The sequence below is a fragment of the Dromaius novaehollandiae genome, chromosome 2 (assembly GCF_036370855.1).
Source record: "Dromaius novaehollandiae isolate bDroNov1 chromosome 2, bDroNov1.hap1, whole genome shotgun sequence".
Classification (NCBI taxonomy): Eukaryota; Metazoa; Chordata; class Aves; order Casuariiformes; family Dromaiidae; genus Dromaius; species Dromaius novaehollandiae.
In genome coordinates this window covers 61057930-61077209 of record NC_088099.1, presented here as the reverse complement: position 1 = coordinate 61077209, position 19280 = coordinate 61057930, and the positions used below count along the sequence as shown (strand labels likewise).

The 19280-nt window shown below is 39.9% G+C and overlaps 1 protein-coding gene across 1 annotated transcript in view; it reads right to left on the bottom strand.

Annotated features, from left to right (window-relative positions):
* CNTNAP2 (contactin associated protein 2) overlaps positions 1-19280 on the bottom strand; it is a 1147482-nt gene that overhangs the window by 109721 nt on the left and 1018481 nt on the right. The window contains exon 17 of the mRNA XM_064506638.1: positions 558-776. Coding sequence (XP_064362708.1) covers positions 558-776 — 219 coding nt within the window. The remainder of the gene's footprint in view (positions 1-557; positions 777-19280) is intronic.

Here is a 19280-nt window from a genome sequence, read left to right as displayed (position 1 = left end):
AGCAACTCCAGAAAGCAGCTGGACTAACTTGATCCATTTTTGTGATACAATGTCATGCTATACTACATCAAATGGGCAAACAGCCCATAGGACTTAAAGGAAAAAGACTGCAGGGAGAGCAGTGAATGCAAAAGCATGGGCAATGAGCAAACCTAAGGAAGCTGTTAAGTGTTGCACTACCAGGATGGGCACTGCAGGCACATGTATTCCTGGTACGATCTTCTCAGAATTGTTTCAATTCCATGGCAAATAGGAGGATGCAAGAAAGAGACCCTGCAAAAAGGGAGTTTGGCACTACTGCCTGCTAGAGGCACTTTTCAGCATGAGCTGCATAGGAAGGAACACAAAAATGCCAAGTTACCAGCATAGAATAGTTTTCTCTTAGTTGATCTTCTTATTTCTATAATTATGGAGATGCTTTTCTTTTTCTTTGTGTGTGTGCTGTCAAGCAAGGGCTTCAGGAGGGAAACTGCACCTTAAACTAACTGCTGCTTAACACGAGGCAATGAGAATTCAGTACGTGAGAGTGAAGCCTGGTTCCCGCCCCTGCATCTTACCAACGTAGAGCTGGCTGTACAGTTCCAGGCGTGTGTGTCCTTCTGTTGGTGCTTTCCGCACCTCCAGGGGCAACTGGTCTACCTGCAGGCTGGCCTGTTTGACATTCCTCTCCGCGTTGACCCGATGCCACTGGTCATCGTTAAGCTGGCTGGGAGACCTGACGACGATTTCCACAGGTCCATTTCCAACATCAAATGAAAAGGAAACCTCTGTAGCAGCTGAAATACCAAGCAAAAAGGAATACATCTTATGTTGCAACCATATTCACTTAGTCTTCCTAAACAGAAAAGAATTAATTTGTACTAAAAATACACACTGCTCAGTTACCTTTCTAAATTCCTAAGCACATTCAGTTCCATCTCACTTGAACAGAAGTTAAAGTTTTAAGCATTTAAGTTTTAAAATTTAACCACAGCAAACTATTTCTTTGAATAAGATTTTTTTTATTTCCACACATACTTTCAGTAGTATTGAAAAACATGTTCACTAACATTTAGAAAAAAACATCAAAAGAGAGTGAAACAATGAAATTCATTTTTGATTTTTCCATTTTCCAATTTCCATAGTTTTTTCGGGGGGAAGTAAGCATTTTGATAAAAAGTGGTGCAGAAGAAGTCTGCTTTTTTTCCTTTTGAGGAGCAATTAATTTTTACAATGAACTAATAAATATATGCAGCAGGAGTAATGAATGATATGAGATTTTATGGCTGAAAAAGAAAGGAATTCTTAGGCAGCACTATAGTGCTCAATTGATGATTTACAACGAATTTGAAATGTTAAGAAATTTTATAAATGTCTGTTACACTCTAACAGACATGTCTTCAGGTCCTACTCTGCAAATTATGTAATTGGTACTAATTATTAAACAGGGAACATGATTAACAACACATAGGTGATTATGGATTAAATAAATACAATTTTGAATTTCCTACTGAAATTTAGGTTATATAATTTGGGCCTATCGCAATTATTTTATGGTAGCAGAACATCAGATGAAAGGGTTACCAGTGATAGCTTTCATTATTCACTGACATGTCAGCTAGAAGTAAAAACAACTGACAGTTCCATTTAGTTTGTTTTTCTTACATGTAAGAAAGAAAAGCTGTAGCTCTCTTTTTATTCATCTGAAAAAATCCGGTGCCCAACTATGTTTTCAGTTCAGCTGTGGCTTCTCATTTGACTGACTGAATTAATAAACCAGTCTTGCAAAATCTTACTCAGCAAGGCTGATAAATTGTGGTAGATGGGCCACTCAATGATCATTATCACTAACAATACTGATAAAAAGTGGGAAATACTTTCTGTCCATGGCCTAGTAGATTTTCACAATGCTTTTGTCAGACTGAATTAAATTGTAGACATTTTTATGAAATCTGGAAGGATAAGGATAAACTTCTTACAGAGAATGTTCCTTCAAACAAAATGTATTATACAAAAGACAGTTTTCATTCTTTTTTTTCTACAAAAGTAAGTTATTGCTAAAAGGAAAATTAAGAGCCTATTTAATTGTTGAATTACTCTCTGTTCTCTGCTGACTGAAACAGTTTCATTTCTTGAATGAACTGCCTTTCATAAACCATGAGTTTAGTCTGTTTGGCGTTTTGCACTTTACTAGACAGAAAACCTGTATGAGCCAAGGCTTGCCATTAAAGAAATAAAGAGGTTTCATTTCAATGTTATCATGTCTTATAAATTCAGGGAAAAACTTGGGCAAATCAGAATTAGAGTAAAGCCTCTCCAGTATTTAAGTTATAGCTTATGCTCAAGTCTATTTTCAAGAGTGTGTTTGTATTTCTCCATTGCTTTTGCTTTGAAGAAATCCTTCGGATCTCTTTATTGTTGGGCTTGAATTGCTTCCCAAAAGCTGTCTGTCCACAGGGCTGTAAGAATGAAAACTCCTTAGCAGAGTTTTCCTCTTACCCTGAGGCAACTGGTAGCACTGCTAACATCCCTCGTGGGTGCCTTGAGTGTCACCCCATCCAGCATTTTGAAAACTTCTACAAGAGTACTTCTGGACTTTCAAGCTCTTGGTCTTCTGGGCAGATACAGCTCTAATTTTTTAAAGGAAAATTATTCTTCCTTTAAAAGAGGAAGATAAATGTAGAGAATTGGCAGAGATATTTCAAGTAGTAGTTTTGTGCTTGCACAGTCCAGCTTTATGCGTGACTTTAGCCTGGAGTCTGTATCACAGCCTGAGAGACTTCTACTATAATGACTTCTACTGTAATTATACTTATTGGAGAAAATCATTAACTTTGATATAAAAGCAAGAATAGCATCTCCATAAATTCATACTAGATTTTTATATTTACTCTTACAATTTGGGGAGGTAAAGCATTGCAAAAAATCTCCTTATCAAAGGTTTGTTTTTGCTGTAGGTACCTTCTGACCTCCTGAAAGTTAGAAAACTACAAGGGAAGCACAAAATCTATGGGCTGTGTTGACATATCCCCAAGCAACCTGAAAACATGATTCATATAAAACAAAGAGGTTTTATAAAATACTTGTTTGCTAGATGGCTGGGCGGAAAAAATATGAAGTATGTCAATATAAAAAGCTTTAGCAGATGAGCAAAGGCTGTATGTCCTACAGGTGACTTCTATCACCAGTTTTGACTCTTAATTCTCAGTTTCTATTTGAATGACTTTTTGAGTTTACAGCTTAAGTGTGTTCTCCAGCCAGAGGACTCTCTAGGTAAAATGATTAGTACTGGCATCGTAATAGAAGTGGAAGAACATCAAATTTATCCAGAAGTTCAATATAACTTGTTATATAGACAAGTAGTGATTTTTTTTTCTAAGTATGGCTTACTCTGCAGAATGTGGCATCTTTGCCTCAAACACATCTTTGGTCCACAGAACCGTGGTATTATTCTGACAGAATTTTGAGGGGGAGAATTAGAAAACATTTAACTTATATGCTCACAAGTTGGCATTTGTTTCCAGTGACCAACTGGACCAGAGTAGGATTTTTGAAAAACAAATCAGCAGCACAGCTAGCAGAGATTTGTAGTGGTCAGTCACTTGGTAGCTCATGATGTGAGCTAACCTAATGACCATTTTATTTCCTGTTCAAACAAATACCATAAAACTCAAGCCACTTGTTCTAAGAAATGAGAATGGGGATCTGACATTGAACAAATATCTGAAGTTGCTTAGTTAAGAAATCAACAGAGAAAATAAATGTGTTTGTTAGTCTAGTCAGTCAGTACAAAGTTTTGTGATGAAAATTCCATAAAATTGAACAAAGGTGAATTTTTTTTTATGCGTTCCTGCCACACACATTCACTTAATAAACTGAGACTTGTGGCTACACATAGGTTTACCCTTTCTGTGCCTTGAGCAATTAGATATAATCAAATCTGAACATGATCCTTTCACCGATTCAATTTTCTAAGGTCTTAGGTCATTTGCAGCCATCTGCTCAGAAGGTAGAACTGTAGAGAAGTGCAACTTTTGCAAATAAAATGCCCTTCTCACTGCTCTTACTGTGTAGCAGTAACTTACTTGTTCCCAGCTCTGTTCAGGTCCCACAGTTTTCCTGTCTGAGATCTATGGGGCATTTGCCCCCAACTCAAAGGGACAGAATTGTCTTGTCTGTGGGATTCTGTGTTTCTTGGATTCTTCCTTTCAAGGCTTCCTGGCAGATATGCTTTAGCTCTTTGGCTTGGGAAGTGGAAAGCACTTCCATGTCTTTTGCTATGCAGCAGGTCAGACTAAATGATCTGGTAGTCCTTTCCAGCCTTTAACATCTATGAATAAGCAAGTCTCCCATTTTGCTAGAATTCTTTATGTTTCAAGTTTTTTTCTTCCTATTTTTTAGCTTGATCCTTGTTGATAAATGGCAGGCTAGAATCTCTAGCTGTAGTGAGACAGCCACCAAAGAAAGAGATGCTGATAGACAGCTGGGTGCTCCCAAGATCCTGAGCAGTAGATGGAAGTGCTCAAAGACACATCAGCTACGAAAAAGGAAGCGGGAAGGATTACAATCTTTTGCTCACAGACATTTTTGCATGCCTCTCTCTCTTTCTCTCCCTCTCTCATTATCCTTTCCCTGAAAAAGATAATTTCAGCTTCTTCATTCTACTCTTTCCCTCTTGACTCCCCTGATGTATTTATATACCTTTCTATGGGACTCACCAATGTTTTGGTTGACTTATAGCAAAGGGAAAAGTATCTAACTTCTTTAGGAGCCTTTTGAAATCCCACTCTTAGAACATAAATGCCTTGTTAATGTATATGGCTAGATTCTGAGCTCACTTACTTGGCTGTAAAACAGGATACAACAATAAGCTATAAACCATAGGCTATTAACTGCCAGACAGATGTTTTTCCTTTCCATTTTGCTTGCTTGTTCCATGAAATCAACAGTTTGAAAATATTCTATATCGGGAAGAGCAACATCTGCCAATCTTCTTGGACAGCTTATTTTTAAATATAACCTCTGACAAACAGCTCAGTGACTAAACTAGGAGACAGAATTCAGTGAAATGATTGAAAATGAATGAAAACCTGATCAACTGCTAGATGCTAAATGCTCCTGAAGCTTGTGGGTTATGCATGTATATATGGAATCCGTCACCAGTTTGAAGACCAGGTCTCTCATCTGTAGGTACTGGGATCCTTTCCATGGACTTCTGTAAACTCTGGATAAAGTTAGCTTTCTAGGTTATTAAAGTTGTGCAAGTAAACGCACAACTTGTCCACCATTTCCACTAAAAATCTGACAGCTGAGTTTTAGGGTAGTCTTACGAAGTCATCTCTAAATTACCTGCCCTGCTGCCCTTATCTGCACAGGGGTGAGATGGACATGTCAACATGCAAACATGAAAGTGTTGATAGCTTGCTCCTGGCTGCTCAAAATATGTGAAAGGAGATTCAGATGCTTCCCTGAAGTGCTGTATTGGAACACAGGACCTGCTCTGTGGAGGCAGCTTATTGAGGGAAAAAACTAAAAAACAATGCTGCCCAAACCACATTTTATAGAGAAATTGTTGATTCAAGTTCCTTGACTACAATACAGGAATTACTCTGTAGCTTAACTGACTGTTAATAATCAGGTAGTCATCAAAAATCATGACCACATTTTCAATAATTGGACTAAGCATCTGGAAGTTTTCATCATTTATCAAATTCCCAAATGAAATGGTCATTTGAACTAATGAGCGAAAGCCTTGCTCATTTGACCAAATGACTTAGTGCACATCTACACCACAGACTGCGGCGATCCCTGAGCTAAGTGCCGAATGAACTAGCTCTGGAAGCTGCACAGCTGCATCAGCATGATGCTGTGCCAAGAGTAATTAGGCCTAATGAGAGGCTATAGTGCATCTAGCATCAAACCCAGCATAGCTGGGAGCTGAGCTATGCAGACATACTATCCTTCTCAGAATTAGCTCAGGTATCTCTCTAACACGGGGGTTCATTGCGCAGACTGGACACACACTGTATTTGTCTGTAGGTTAAAAAGCCAAACAAAAAGGGTGGCGCAACTTTACATTCCCTTGGATCTTATGCAGCCATTTATGAAAGTACCAAGAAAGAAAAATAGGGTAGCTATTGTTTTGATTTAACATCATTTAACACTCACTTTTCATGGTATAAATCAGTCCACCAATGTAATACAGTAACAAGTCAGGGTCAGTAAAACAAACTGATTTTCTGTAAGAAGTAAACAATCCACTGGACAAAATTTATTGATAAAATATTACTTCTCTGTGAAAAAGGAAGTAAAATAACTGCTTTTAGCACTAACATTTTTTGTGATTTTGCTGTAAACTTAGTTTTTAAAAATCAGTGATTCCAGACATTCTGTAACAATATTACTGATTTCTTCTCACTGAAACTACTGTTGCCTGAAGAAAAGATTTCTAAAAGCCATTTCATCCTCAGTAGTAGGAACGCTAGAAACATTTATTGAAAGTTTATTGAACTATTTATTGAATAGTTTCCTGATGAAAGGTAAATGTATGAAAACATGTATAAGTGAATAGTTTTAACCATTAAAGGTTTGGAAGAAGTGATACCATAATATTTAGAGAAGATACTGATATAAATGCAAAGGCATTTTTTGCCAAGATTAAAGAAATCGCATTTATGGTGAATAAGATTTATTAAACTCTTCTAGAAATTCTCTGTGAATTCACAACTCTACAGAATATCTGAAGCTTCTGATGTTGTTGTCAGTGTGTTTTGTTTCACATTTTTACTTTGGAATTTTTAAAGTATCCTACAGATCAAAAAAAATCAGAATGAAAAAAAAAAAAAGAAAAAGGCTTTGTCAAATGCAGAAATGAGCCTCCCTTGGAGCACCTGCCTTTCTCGTATTTTTGATTCTTATTTTCTCCACCATTTAGTTTGCAACTGGATTGCACCTGATTCTGTTTCTGTGGTGTGCAATATCTACACCTGGTCACTGCAAACTTGCAGTGACATTTCTTTGTGAATGGAGAGGGAGTTTCATCTGCTGAGAGATGTTGGCCTGTTTAGGCAAGAGGTGCTGTTTTTTTATGAATATGATCATGTTGTCACATTGTAAGACAAGTCTGCACACTAATTAACTATTTTATTTCATGTTTAAAAGATGCAAATTTTAATACATTGTTGTCTTTTTTTCCATGGTGTTTTCCCAGCTTATTTTTAGTAAGATTTATAATGGGGCTACTGGTTTCAACAACTGGACAAATAAGCCTAAAACCTAGCCTTTTGTCTACTGGAACCAAGCCTCTCTGGATTAATGTGAAATAAAAATGTCAAAATCCTCCTTTTGGTGTTTTGTTTTATGATTGTTCAAATGCATTTCCATATATCTGGTTACCTGACTAGCTAGCCATTTTCTTGTTCCATCTTCATTGCCTATATCGGATTAGACTCCCTCTCCTTCAATAATCTTTGACTACTGTGCTGTCTCCATGCCGATCCCTTGAAATTTAGTATCCTCATCTATGTTTTTAATCTTAGATATTCAGCATATGTCATGTTCCTCAGAAGTACTCTACTACATTGCAGTAGTACTGGCAAATTCAGGAGAGAGCAGATGGCAAAAAAGTTTTGTGGAAAAGGCAAGTGAAGGGAAGACAGAAGTTGAAGGTAGGAAAGGTTTGGTATAGAGGTATATTGGTATATGGTTCACTTCCTGCCATGAAAGTCGAAGTCCAGCATCTTATTTTCTCTATAGGGAGTTAGTTTAAGTGCTTTGTAATTTTTTTCCCAACAACTTCAGTGGAAAAGAAGGCTTATGGACTGTACCACTAGTTGTTTGATGACGATAATCAGTTCGTTATATCTGTTTCCCTTGATTAGCTATAATGCTGAATACTTGCCTCTGTGTTTGGATGGAATTAGAACATAACTGTGAGCTTGTTGAAGCTCTTGCTACATAAGGCAAAAGTAATGCTTGAAGGTAGAAGAAAGAAACTAAAAAATATAGTAATTACCAATCGTGTTTCACTCACAGTAAAGGGGTGATTCTGGAGCACAGCACCTGGAGGGCTTTCCTCTGCCTTCACATGGCTAGAGGACACTGCTTCTACTAAATACAGATTTTTGCTAGTGTGATCCACATTTCTGCCATCTACAGTGTGCATTATTGCTGTGTCCTGCTTGATTCAGTTTCAGAAAGTAAATCACAGAGTCCAGCATTTTCCATTTTTCTCCACTGCATGACTACTCATCTTGGGTCCCATTAGGAAAGTCAGAGAAATTACAGTAAGTTATTTATAAATACATAAACAACAAATTATAGTTTATTATTCTCTTATTTCTGCTGGTTAGTCTGCGGCATTAAATTTAATTTCGCTGCACACATGCTGCTTGTACCAATATCCATCTCTGTCTATATGTATTCTAAAACATTTGCAGGCATATTCCAGTGCTCCCTGGTTGCCATTTTATACAGCATTCAGCTAGAAGCACTTTTTTTTACCTCTGCTTTTTAGTATTTAAGTGAATAATAAATGGGATACTATGTACAGCCATTTCCTTGAGTGCACATTTACAGCTGCACTGTTTCAACAGTCCTCGTATCAGAGAGGGCTATTCACGACTGTAACCTGCCCTCAGAAGGCTAAGAAGCTGCATTTAGAAAGAGGCATATCCATTAGATGCAGCACTTTTCTTCTCAGTTACAGCTTGTTTCTGGTAGAAAGCCATTAGGTTAGTGAACTGAAGCTCAGTATGAAGGGCAGATGGAATTGAATACAGCGCCTTCACCATTGCGAGTGAGCATCTGTGAGGACCAAAATAAGGAGGGATTTGATTTTGGTAATGACTAATAATTAATTATTTGTATTTAACTTCAAAATAAACTCAACAATCAACCGAACAAAAATATCAACCTTCCTACACAGTAGCTTAGCTTCATATTCAAGTTGGAATTTAACATTGCTTCAGGGGATACAAAATATTACATTTAAATGAAAGTACCAAATTTTCTCATGATCTTACTTTGCAAAGGCCAAACATGCCCTCAGAAAATAATTATTTATTATCATTATTTACTAATTACTTTGGTTATGCTAATTGCACTCTAGCTGTTTTGTAGATAAGCATTTGGAAACAACTCATATTTTTATGATTGTATTTTAGTTTATGGAGCAATTTTTAGCCATGGACATCAAAAAAGAAAAACATCATTACCACCCCTATATAACAGGGAACCAAAGCAAAAGCAAGTGAAATGACTTGTTTAAGGTCAAACATCAGCTGGTCAGAGTAGAGTTTGAAAAACTACCTACTTGCTTTATTTCTAAGGCAATGCAATTTCAAATAGACAATATTACCACCCATTCAGCCCTCTTCCAATAAGTACTTGGCTGCTTGGAAGAAAGGAAAGAAATGTGACTCAGTTGAAGGTCTTCTTGCTTCATCTCCTGAAAGGTACTAAAACTTAAAAAATAAAGGAGCAATGTCTTTTGGTCTCTTGTGAGGGATGATTCACACAAAGGGAACTGCAGTCAGTGCACTGAGTGGAAAAGGGGAGGAGGAGTGTGCTTTCTTATCTGTAGTAGATTATAATACACTTTATTGTATCTTCTCAACTGAAAGACTTTACCTTGAAGCTGAATGGGTCCCATGCAACAGAAGATATGACAATAAAGAGGAAAACCAGCTATGAGCACAGCTAACAGAGACAGCAAACAGATGCAGCAGTTTGTACAGCAGTGTCTGGGCTCTGCTTAGAACTTCTGGGAACCTTTTTGGAAGTTGTGGGGCTTTCTGGTGACCCTCTGAGGGACTAGAAGGTGCTTGCTGCTGACAGGTACAGAGAGCTAGGCAAGAACAGCTACAGGAAACCTTAACTTCTCCTGGAAAGCTCTAGTTAGGTGTAGCTGCTACTAACAAGCTCTGTTGGTTGCCCCTGATCAGAGGGAGCTGGTGCCTTTGTTCCAGCTGACCCTTGATTAGGGTGGGTCAAGCACCCTGTTAGTCAGTGCTGGGGAGAGGCCATATATAAGAGCCAGGCCCAGAGTGCAGCTCCTAGGGGCAGTGAACAGAGGCAGCAGTTTGTGCAGCACAGTGCAGGAAGGTGCTGTTGTCTCCAGTCAAAGTAGTGAATGCTTCCTCAGATATGGTGAGGACATGCCACGGAGTGCATTCCCTGTACCTGTGTCAGAAGCTTCTACTCAGACAGATCTTCTGATGGTGGATGCAGGTCTCAGGCTGCAGGGAGTGCCTGGGGCTTCTCTGTGAGGCCTGGGCTGACAATCAGCTCTCCTGCAGAAGGTGTGCTGTTGTTGATGAGCCGTGTTGCCAGGTAAAGGAGTTATGGGAGGAAGTCAGCAGGCTGTGTAGCATCCAAGAAGATGAGCAAGAGATAGGATCTTTTCAGAGACTCTACAGCTTCAAGAATCTCAATCCCCTACAGCAGTGGAGATGCAGACAGGCTCTGTGCCATGTGGAACAGTAAGTCATAACTCTGTAGAAGATGAAGGTTGGAAACTGGTCAGTTCCTGTATGAAGAGAAAGGTTCTTGCTGTTCCTGAAAACTTGCAATTGATGAACAGGTTCAGTGCCCTCCAAGCTAAGGGGGAGCAGGGCCTAGCTTCAGGTGAAGCAACTGAGCTGACAGGCCCTGGGCCACACAGAAACACTCAGAAGAAGTGGTGAGTGATTGCTGTGGGTGACTCCCTGCTGCAGGGGACACAGGCACCCACCTGATGAACTGACCTCTGGTCTAGAGAGGGCTCTGCCTGTTGAGGGCTCAAATCCAAGATGTCATGGAAAGACTGCTGAGGCTTCTCCACCAGTCTGACTGTTACCCCCTGCTGCTCTTCCATGTGGGTACCAACAATATCAAGGGCAATGTGGAAAGTATCAAATGGGATTTCAGAGCTTTGTGGATGCTGGTCTGGGGGCCCAGGTTTTTTCTCCTCAATTCCCCCCAGTGAGGGGAAAGGATGGGAGGAGGAGTAGACAGATACTCCAAGTAAACAACTGGTTGCATTACTGCCATCAGGAGCAGGGTTTTGGTTTCTGTGACTGTGGGACCCTGTTTGAAGATCAACAACTGATTGGGAGAGATCACTAAATGGGGAACATGCATCTTTGCCAAGAGACTGGCCAGCCTGGTAAGGAGGGCTTTAAACTAGGAAAGATGGTGGAAGGGGAGAGTTATAAAGATCAGAGGGCTCAAGTGGGGATGCCTCCAGCAATTGCATGCAGCCAAGGAAGTACCTACAAGACAAGCCTATGGGGAATCCTTTTGCACCCCTCCTAAGCTCAAATACCTCTCTGAAGTGCCTGTACTCAAACACACACAGCATGGTGACTAGGAAGGCCAAGACCCATTTGGAGTTAAATCTGGCAAGGGATGTGTCAAGGATTACAAGAAGGGCTTCTTCAAATACATCAGTAACAAAAGGAAACCTAGGGAAAATGTAGGCCTGCTGCTGAATGGGGCAGGGACCCTGGTGATGAAGGACACAGAGAAGGCAGAGATACTGAATGCCTTCTTTGCTTCTGTCTTGACTGCTAAGGCCAGCCCTCAGGAATCCCAGACCTTGGACACAAGAGAAAGACTGGAGAAAGGAAGACTTTCCTTTGGTCAAGGAGGATCAAGTTAGAGAACATCTAGGCAAACCTGACACCTACAAGTCCATGGACCCTGACAGGATTCACTCATGAGTGCTGAGGGAGCTGGCGGACATCATTGCTAGGCCACTCTCGACCATCATTGAAAAGACAAAGGGAACAGGAAAGGTGTCTGAGGACTGGAAGAAAGCTAATGTCACTCCAGTCTTCAGAAAGGGCAAGGAGGAGGACTCAGGGAACTACAGGCCAGTCAGCTTCACCTCCATCCCTGGAAAGGTGACAGAACAGCTCATCCTGGATGCGATCTCTAAGCATATGAAGGATAAGGTGATGAGGAGTCATCAGCGTGGATTCGCTAAGGAGAAATCATGCTTAACTAATCTGATAGCCATCTATGATGGGATGACTGTCAGGGTAGATGAGGGAAGAGCAGTGGATGTTGTCTAGCTTGACTTCAGCAAGGCTTTTGACACTCTCTCCCATAACATCCTGGTAGGCAAGCTCAGAAAGTGTGGGATAGATGAGCGGACAGTGAGGTAGACTGAGAACTGGCTGAATGGTAGAGCTCAGAGGGTTGTGCTCAGTGGTGCAGAGTCTAGTTGGAGGCCTGTAGCTAGTGGTGTCCCCCAGTCTTGTTCAACATAGTCACCAGTGACCTGGATAAAGGGACAGAGTGCACTCTCAGCAAGTTTCTTGATGATACAAGACTGGGAGGAGTGGCTAATACCCCAGAGGGCTGTGCTGCTATTCAGAGAGACCTGGACAGGCTGGAGAGTTGGGTGGAGAGGAACCTCAGGAAGTTCAACAAAGGCAAGTGTAGGGCCTTGCACCTAGGGAGGAATAACCCCATGCACCAGTACGGCCTTGGGGCTGGTCTGCTGGAGAGCAGCTCTGCAGGGAAGGGCCTGTGAGTTTTCTTGGACAACAAGTTGACCATGAGACAGCAATGTGCCCTTGTGGCCAAGAAGGCCAATGATATCCTGGGCTGCATTAGGAAGAGCATTGCCAGCGGGTTGAGGGAGGTGATCCTTCCCCTTGACTCAGCCCTGGTGAGGCTATATCCAGAGTACTGTGTCCAGTGTTGGGCTCCCTGGTACAAGAGAGATATGGAGCTACTGGAGCAAGCCCACTGAAGGGCTAGTAAGATGATGAAGGGCCTGAAGCATCTCTCCTATGAGGAAAGGCTGAGAGAGCTGGGCCTGTTCAGCCTGGAGAAGAGAAGGCTGAGGGAGGAAATCTTATCAATGTGTATAAGTATCTGAAGGGAGGCTGTCAAGAGGATGGGGCCGGACTCTTTCCAGTGGTGCCCAGCGATAGGATGAGATCCAATGGGCACAAACACAGGAAGGTCCATCTGAACATGAGGAAAAACTTTACTGTGAGGGTGATGGAGCATTGGAACAGGTTGCCCAGAGCAGCTGTGGAGTCTCCATCCCTGGAGATATTCAAAAGCTGTCTGGACACAATCCTGGGCAATGTGCTCTAGGTGACTCTGCTTGAGCAGCAGGGGAGTTTGACTAGATGATCTCTAGAGGTCCCTGCCAACCTCAACCATTCTGTGATTCTGTGAACTCTCTCACGCATCCTATTAAGGGTTTGCTGTAATTGGTAGTTATTTTTTAGTGGATGAAAGGCAAATTAAAAGTGGGTGCTAATGTTCATGAAATCAAATTACACTTAGAACATGGTAAAATATTGGGGTACTCTTTGAGAGGATAGAGGTGGCTTTTTATGAAAAATTGCTATGAAGTTGGCACAGTTCTTAACAACAAAAAAACCCAACAGTAGAACTGGATACTTACAAGTAGATATAGAGGATATTCAATAAATCCTTGAATATTTAGCATTTGAATGTAGTAAGAGACTGCCACAGGCCTACAAAGTAAACATCAAGATTGTCACTCCTTTATGCTGTGATTTTGAGAAAGAGCACATTGCCCATGTGCTTTTCTTCCTCTTTTCTGGTGTTTTTCCTATTCTGTAGATTGTGAATTAAATGTAAGTTCTGCTGGAAATTGCAGGTAAGACTTCTAAAGGTATTTAGATGCCTGGGTGGCAGCTGACAAATATTAAAAAAAAAAAAAAGAAAACAGCCAGGTGTGCATGCTGATATGAGCTTACTGGGTTTTTTGATTTTGTTTTTTTTGTTGTCCCCTCCCCTTTCCTGCCATGCAAGTCTTCTGTAGCGGCTGTTTTATAAGCAATTTTTCACTGTCTTTTATTTCTCTGACTGTTCAGAAGTCACTGACAGGGTAAGGACCTTGCTGCACTTGGCACTGTCCCAGCACAGTAAGTCCATCCAAAAATCTGACAAGTTTACTTTCAATGTAGTGAGGCTGCATATGAAAACTGGGTTGCAGGGTGGATGGATCCTGCTAACTGTGGCTTCCCTTTTTTGAAAGCTTTAAACAGAGATAGTATTCTGTAAAAACTATACTTGTAGCTTACTGTTGCAAACATACAGGATAAAATCCTCAAAAAGAAAATGAGTGCTGATGTCTTTGGTATTGTCTACTTTTTTATTCTGCAGCAGGGCAGAAAAACTACAAAAAATACTTTAGTATCACGGAGTTGTATACAAGAATGGGAGACAGAACTGATGTGTTGGAGGTTTAAAAAAAAAAAAAGGCACTTTGACTTCATAACAATTGGAGGTAGAAAACACTTGTAACACTGACAGAGGAGAAAAGGCACAGCTGTTCTGCAGGTACTAAGTTTTGAACTACATGTCAGTGGGGGACCTTAGTTCAGAAAACTTCCCGTAACTACTTTGCCTCATTGCATGTATGAGTCTCATAAAATGTGAAGCCAACAGGAGACCCATTCCTATATCCTGCTGTAGCAACTGAAAACAAAAGGATGAGTGAAAGGATTTATGACTGTATAAAATATTTGTTAAGTATCCGTATTAATATAAAGCTATCTGTACTGCACTAAGAAAAGCCCAAAATACACTACAGTGAGCCAAGCTCTGTTTTACAAACAAAGATGTTCAGATCAACATGATGTAAAAAGGCTAAATTATACAAGGTAGTGCAATGGCAGTCCTGTGACAGTAACTGCTCTCATGCCATTCTTCAGAAATACTGTTTCATGGTTTTATCAACCTTTTAAAATTTTACATGACTTTTTTTCTTTCCTTTTTAAATGTAAAAAAATGAAGCATGTGTGAAAGGTTCCTGACTGACAGCTCTGGAGAAAACATTCTTCTTCCTTGTCCTCGGAACAACCTGTAGCAAGGCAAGGTAGAGAGTAAACCAAGGATGATCTAAAAATTAACTGACTTTCATGATAATTTAAATCACTTTTTTTTTAAGGTAGGATTTAAGCCATGATGAAATGCTGTAAAACTGATAGGAAAATTTATAGCAGAAACTTTATCTTAATACTTAGCATTAACCACACTATAGTGTTCTTCTAAATACTTAATCAGAGTTATATTCACATGAATAAACCTATTGACATAATTTGAATTAATCATGTGCACAAATATTTGTGGCATCAAGGCTACATTTATTAGAATTATTATTAGAAACACTTCTGCTTTCATTAAATCTTCTTTTAGAGGCATAAAATCTTTTCCACTTCAAAACAATTGCATTGGTGAAAGCAATGAAAAATAATTGAGACTCTTAATAGGCTAAGTGATTGCCAACACTTCATATACAAAGGCTAACTTAAAAATGTTTACACAGTACTAAGACTCTATTTAATCACTCAGACTCTCAAAAGTATCTAAACCAATTAGGAACAGAAGTCCCATTGGATTCAGGTTGTATAACCTGAGGAAGCAATGCAGCTTCACTGGACCACTTCAAAATTCATCACCTGTACCAGTTCAATGTATGGGATGATTGCAGAGTCTGCATGGGCTGTATACTTACTGAAATAGCACTTGAGATTCATGTTATTCCCAAGGCAGGTTGCTAACAAAATCACTTACTCTCTTCTGAGATGAGCATTTTTAAATATCAAAATTTAGCAGGACCCCCCCCCCCCCCCCCAGTCTAGTGCTCTGTCCCTTTTCAGGCAGGTCTTGCTAGGTTTATCCCTTCATTTTGTCCCTCATTCAGTGAGAATGCCATTACTTTTACAAAGTGGTGAAGATTAAGATATTCAAAGATGTTTCCTTCTAATCTGGCAGTGGGAGCATCCACAGATGTGGTGGAAGTGAGATGTCTGAAACTCCTGGGGCAGAGGAGAAGAGAGCATCTATCAGGTCTGGTCATGTGAGGGGGGCAAAGCAGTGCCTACCCCAAGGAAACCAGAGTGCTTCAGGTGCTTTTCATGTGCTACAAAGACATAGGTACGTCTGGGCATACCAGAAGATGCATCTTTAGGAAATTCTTCTGGAAAACTTAGGCTGGTGTAGGCTTGAAATGTTTCCTGCTAGGTGGCAGCTAAACAGGTGTTTTGAATATCAAAATTTTGTACTGAGATGCTTAAGTCTGCTGATGGATCTAGCCTCTGTGACCTTCACTTCTAGGAGACACATGCGGTCATGAAATAAACCAAATTCACCTATTACTACGAAAAAGAGGAAGAAAAATTTGGCCTTCCAGTTTCTTTTGGAATATGTTGCTGTTTCCTCTGTTAAAGAAGAAAATTCAGTGACAAAGCTGGGCTGGAGAAGTTAACCAAGTGTCTTTAAAGTGGCATCCTGCTACTCCTTACCATATAAAGTAATGCAAGAAATCACACACTCACTTTTAAGAGTAGCAGGAAGAGCACATCTTTACCTTTCAATTTGTTAACTTCAGGTTTATGTAGAAATTTTCACCTCAAATTACAGGAAACTGCAAAGACAATATAAAATAATGGATTTGCCATAGTTTAGTGAGTTAGCGTCCGTATTTTATCTTGCAATTGAGCAAAGTAAGAGTGCGTGTAAAGCCACAAAGCGAAGCAGACATCACTTTCTAATGTGTAGCAGCACACGAAGAATATGAAAGCATATAAAGGATTTAACAAAGTCAGTGTAATGGATAACCTTCTTTGAGTAAAAAACTCAAATTTTTGGAGTAAAAGAATTGTTACAGATCTAGCATATCTGATTTTCTCCTAAAAGGAGAGAGAGACAGAACAGAATTGTATAGATAGTCAAGGAAATGGATGAAATAGGCATCCTGAGGAAATCTTCTGACTTCTAGTTTGTTTCGGAACAGATCTTATTTAATGTTATAATGAATGCCTCTGCATAAGAAGTCAGCATAAGGTGACAAAAATTGTTAATAACACAAAGTTGAAAAGCTCAGAAAATATTGCATAAGACAGTTATTAACTAGTGTGATCAGCCAAAAATTCCTAGGACACACTGAGCAGGGTAAGTATTAATGCCATTATACAAGGTACTGCTAAACCATTATCAGAATTAACAGGGATAGCTTTGATTACCTGTGTTTAAGAATGATGAATGCAATGTGAAATGAGTAGAGAGAAGCCTATTAGCATAACAAGAGAAATGAACAAGAGAAATTATCTTATGAGAAGAGATGATGTGACTTTGTCCTGCTTAACATAGCAATTAAAAGCTGAGAGAAGATATGATTGCTCCATAAATAGACAAGAGGGGAGTAAAGTAAATGCTAGGTAGGGAAAATAATTAGTTTAGCTAAAGAACAACACTGAAACAAAAATGAATGGCTATAAACAAATGATTCAAATAAGTCAGAAATTAGGAGTTTTGTAACCAACAGAGGTGTGAAGGTCTGAAACATTTGTCCAGCAGGCAAAAATATCAAGCTATTTTTAATTAGGGAGCTCAATATGGATTATACATTGTGGTTGTCTGCCAGCAAGGAACTAAATTCAAGGACCCAGAAGGTTTTTGTTACATGCCTAAGACATACGGTAACTCTGCAGTATAGCAAATATTTACTTTCTGCAGGGAAAAGATCAGCATACTTGAAGGTAACAAAGTGTATGAAGTTGCAGCATTTAACACAAATTAGACTGGAAATGAGACAAAAGACCTGTCATGAGCTAGTGGGTGATGGGGCTAGAAATGGTATGCCATGTGTTGTATGTACTCAGTGCAATAAAAACTGAAATTAGGGAGAGCTATGCTTTTTTTATTACCAGCCAGCTGCCCCCTTGTACTTCCTTATGTGAGTTGCAACTGATTTGTAAGACATTGTGGCATAAAGTGACTATTAAAGTGGCTTTTGGGGCAAGGAGAAAATCATGCCAGCACCCTTGAAAGGTGAGAGGCAGTGCTGAGGAGATGCCATATGGTGCGGTACAGGTCCAGGAATGCCATATTGACACTGAGGCAGATCAAAGTCCAAGCTAGCTAAAGAGGAGCTACTGACCAAATTTTGATGGTCTAAATTTCTCCACAGCTCTGTGCCTAGGATGTTCTATTGGTCAGTTTTAGCTAGTTGCTGCTCATTTGGGACTTTTAGTTCCTGCCTTTGGCTTGCTCCCCATATGCCACCCCAGCTACCTATCCTGGTCCACTAATTGGACACAAGGGTACAGGTAGAACTGGCCTTCTAAGATGGGCCATAAACTACCTTTGTTTGAAAATTACTTTTCTGCATTACCTACCTCATGTTATCTACAAAAGAACGGCGCCTGCATTTCTTCAGACATTTGGTTGTTTTGTTTCTCTCCTATTGTCCTGGAATAGGACAAGAGTTGGTAAATGATGCTGTAAAAACATTTGGGTCAAAAATTTCCCCAAAGAAATCTAATGTTTTTACATCTAATTTGAAGGCTTCCCACTGGCCCCTGGGATGAATGAAGAGCTTCCTCAGTGTCCTATGCATCGTTTGACATGTGGCTAATGCAACATGTTCTCCTAGGGGGTTGACTTTCAACGAAGTGGCCTTCTGCTAGGAAAGCAAAATAGCAACTCAATTAAAAAATACAATGAAGGTCACACCAGTTTTCCTACCCAGCTACAGAGATAAAACAGTGGAAAATGCAAGCTGCATTTGCATTAACATATGGGAATTTAAAGAGTATCATGGGAAAAACTCACTGATATGGTAGAGTTCCATTTTTAGGATGCCTCTGGAGAAGGAAGTGAAGGAGTTATTAAACATTAGTAAGAAAATACATTAATCAGTCTTGTGCTAGAGCATTCAGTCTGGGGTAATGAATGCTGTCTAGGCAGAAACAAACAGCAATGGGAATCATGGTCCCTGGTCTGTCACTGATTCTTGTTTGATTTTGGACAAGTTATTGATGTCTCAACTAAGTAGCCTAGAAACAGCCAAGTACAATCAGCAGTGTAGGACTTCTCCCTTTAAGTGCAAACTTTAGATATTAGTGTGCTTTCAGCGTCCCTCACCCACAGAGCAAACAGACCCATCCTGGACCCATACTGCTGCTCTTGTTAGCAAGCTGCTCCATGCAATCCCTTTCACAGGAGCTAACTTCATTTATCATTCCTTGGGGAGACTTTTAGGGTGGCTCACATTGCAGGGGTTATCAGCTGTGCGACACCTCTGAAAGCAGAGGTTGTAAATGTTCCTAGCTTTCCAACAAGAAATTAATAAGAAACTTCTTCCTCTCTTACATGTTCATGCCAGGATCAAACATAAGCTGACCTTTATCTCTCTAAGCCTCATATTTTTTCCTCTGTATATCTGACTTACTGTTTACTTCCTTCAGAAAAATAACAGTGAGATACAATTCATTAGTGTCTGTAAATTGCTTGGAGGTGCTGAGATGAAAGGAGCTACA